Genomic DNA, 3,023 nt, shown 5'->3' with positions numbered 1-3,023 from the left:
AAAAAAAGAAGCATAAAAGACTCTTTATATTTTTGTGCTCTGCTGCAGTTTTCTCCATAATAGAAGGATAAAAGCCAGAGGATAAATAAAAGATCAGTGTAAGCTGCCTCCTATCCAGCTCCCACACGCCAGAAAGGCCATTCAGCTGCAAGCCGGTTGCGACTGTGGTCCTGTTGCTCATTCCTCCTCTTCTCCACTGTCTCCCAGCTCCCCAGGAGAACTCAACCAAACCACAAAACTCCAGTAATTGCTTCAACCTTTCTGAACAGCAATTTAATGAGAGCCTTTAAAAAGGTGGCCAGGCACGATGGCTCATGCCTGTAATCACAGCACTTTGGGAGGCCGAGGCGAGAGGATCACTGGAGGTCAGCAGTTTCAGACCAGCCTGGGCAACATGGAGAAACCCTGTCTCTACTAAAAATACAAAAAGTTAGCCATGCCTGGTGGTGGGCTCCTATAATCCCAGCTATTTCAGAGGCGGAGGCAGGAGAATCACTTGAACCTGGGAAGCGGAGGTTGCAGTGAGCTGAGATCACACCACTGCACCACAACCTGGGTGACAGAGCAAGACCCTGTCTCACAACGACAGCAACCAAAACCAAAACAAAACAAAACAAAAAACAAAGGTGTTCTTAACCTGGGATTCAATGACCCCCATAGGAGTTCACATTCATGAATATTCAGTGGGTCTCTATGTGAGCAAGACACTGTCTCAAAAATAAAATAAAATAAAAAAATTAAAAACTCCTGTTGTTTGACTCAGCACTTCTATTTCTAGGAATTGAGTCTTAGAAAGAATCAATGTGGCCAAGATTTATGATTAAGATGATCATTTCAACTCATAATAAGAGGGGAAAATGGAAGCAACCCAAGCTTTAGAAAGTAGAAGAATGGTTTGAATTAACAGCCATCCAGTAGAATCATACAGATTCCTTAAAAAGTGTTTCAAAGACTGCTTAATGAGACTATTAAACATTCATGATGTGACATTAACTGAAAAGGCGAAGATACAACAGCGTGGTATGATTGCAATTTTATTTAAATAAAAACTATAAGCCTGGGTAACATGGCGAAACCTCATCTGTACAAAAAATTTAAAAATTAGCCAGGCGTGGTGGCGTGCCTGTAGTCCTAGCTACTCAGGAGGCTGAGGTGGGAGGATCGCTTGAGCCCAGGGGGTTGAGGCTGCACTCCAGCTTGGGTGACAGGGTGAAAGCTTGTCTCAATACAAACAAACAAACAGCAACAAAAAAATTATACATATCACTGTGTATCCATGTTAAATTTCTCAATTTTGATAACTGTACTGTGGCCTTCTAAAAGAATGTCCTTGTTCTTAGGAAAAACAAATGAAGTGTTTAAAGAATGATCTATCATAGTATATACAGCTTATTCTCAAATGGTCAGTAAACATATATACACACACACACACATATATATATACAGAGAGAGAGAGAAAGAAAGGAGAGAAAGAAAAGAAAGAAAGGTAAAGTAAATGTGGCAAAATGTTAACAATTGGTGAAGCTAGATAAATAGTATGTGAACATTTTTTGGGTTATTTTCAGTTTTCATGTAAGTTTGAAATTATTTAAAACCGGGCACCAAATGGAGAATAAATGTAGTTTTTAAAAGTACATATAGATGTGGCTGGGCGCAGTGGCACATGCCTGTAATCCCAGCACTTAGGGAGGCCGAGGCAGGTGGATCACTTGAGGTCAGGAGTTCCAGGCCAGCCTGGCCAACACAGTGAAAACCCATCTCTGCTAAAAATGCAAAAGTTAGCCAGGCATGGTGGCATGCACCTGTAGGCCCAGCTACTCAGGAAGCTGAGGCAGGAGGATTGCTTGAGCCCAGGAGGCAGAGGTTGTAGTGCGCTGAGGTTGCACCACTGAACTCCAGCCTGGGCTGGAAACTTGTCTCAAAAAAAAGTACATATAGATGTATAATAAAATTACTTTAGCTTGAAATTATGTGTTGGGATATTTGATATACATGTAAATAGATAGATGCTGGAGAAAAGGCTGAAAGGAAATACACTTAAATGTCATAATAATTATGTCCAGGTTTTATAATTCTAACTTATGCATATTGTCTTTTTTGCACAAAATTCTCTACAAGGAGTGCGTCCTACATTTGTAACTGGGGGGAAGGTGACTGTAAGGCCCAGTGTATTTCCCTCTCAAGATCCCAGAGACAGCCCCAGCTCACGGCTGCCATAGGGGGTCAAGAGCACGAGGCTGGTGGCCGGTCTGGGGCTGGCCCTGGGACACGGCTGGGGCTCACCTGAGGTGGAGTAGTGGTACAGCTCCGTGTAGGGCTCAATGTGCACGGAGGAGCCGAACGGAATCTGCGGCACGTGGCCCTCCAGCTCCGTGTCGATGGTCAGGTGCCCATGCTCATCGATGCCGCTGAACCGCTGCTTAATGACCAGCTTGCCCGGGTGCCCTACGAAGGTCACCTCAGCCTGGCGAGTGAACTCACCCCCTGAAAAACAAGATGAGACTGTCACTTTGCTGACTGGGGAGTGCGCCCTTTTGCCCGCCCCAGGCTCACAGTGTGGAGTGGGGTTGGTGCGAACCGTCTGCAGGTGCTTTGGTTTGGCTGGTAGAACATAGAGCTGGTGACGCTGAAGACAGAACTCAGACATCCCTGTGGCCCAACTGAGCCACGCACAGAGGAGAGAAGAGGCTTCCCAGCCACAGCCCAGCATCTGTTGGGTTGGCTCAAGGGTTGTGCTGGAAATAGTGGAGGACAGGGGTTTGACTCCCAGCTGTGCTAGGCTCTGTCTGGGTGAACCTGAGTAAGCTACTTAACTCCTGTGAGCCTCCATTTCCTGATGATTAAAAGAAAGGATACAAACTATGTTGTAAAGGATACAATCTGGCCGGGCGTGGTGGCTCAAGCCTGTAATCCCAGCACTTTGGGAGGCCGAGACAGGCGGATCACGAGGTCAGGAGATCGAGACCATCCTGGCGAACACGGTGAAACCCCGTCTCTACTAAAAAAATACAAAAAACTAGCCG

General features: G+C 45.5%; 1 protein-coding gene across 1 annotated transcript in view; it reads right to left on the bottom strand.

Annotated features, from left to right (window-relative positions):
• Window positions 1–3,023, bottom strand: part of NID1 (nidogen 1) — a 122,744-nt gene that overhangs the window by 74,459 nt on the left and 45,262 nt on the right. Inside the window, exon 8 of the mRNA XM_011976394.1 lies at window positions 2,284–2,484. Coding sequence (XP_011831784.1) covers window positions 2,284–2,484 — 201 coding nt within the window. The remainder of the gene's footprint in view (window positions 1–2,283; window positions 2,485–3,023) is intronic.

Source organism: Mandrillus leucophaeus, unplaced genomic scaffold (genome assembly GCF_000951045.1).
Source record: "Mandrillus leucophaeus isolate KB7577 unplaced genomic scaffold, Mleu.le_1.0 Scaffold165, whole genome shotgun sequence".
In the NCBI taxonomy this organism is placed as follows: Eukaryota; Metazoa; Chordata; class Mammalia; order Primates; family Cercopithecidae; genus Mandrillus; species Mandrillus leucophaeus.
The sequence above is the reverse complement of the archived record's forward strand: the minus strand, read 5'-3'. Positions and strand labels throughout refer to the sequence as shown.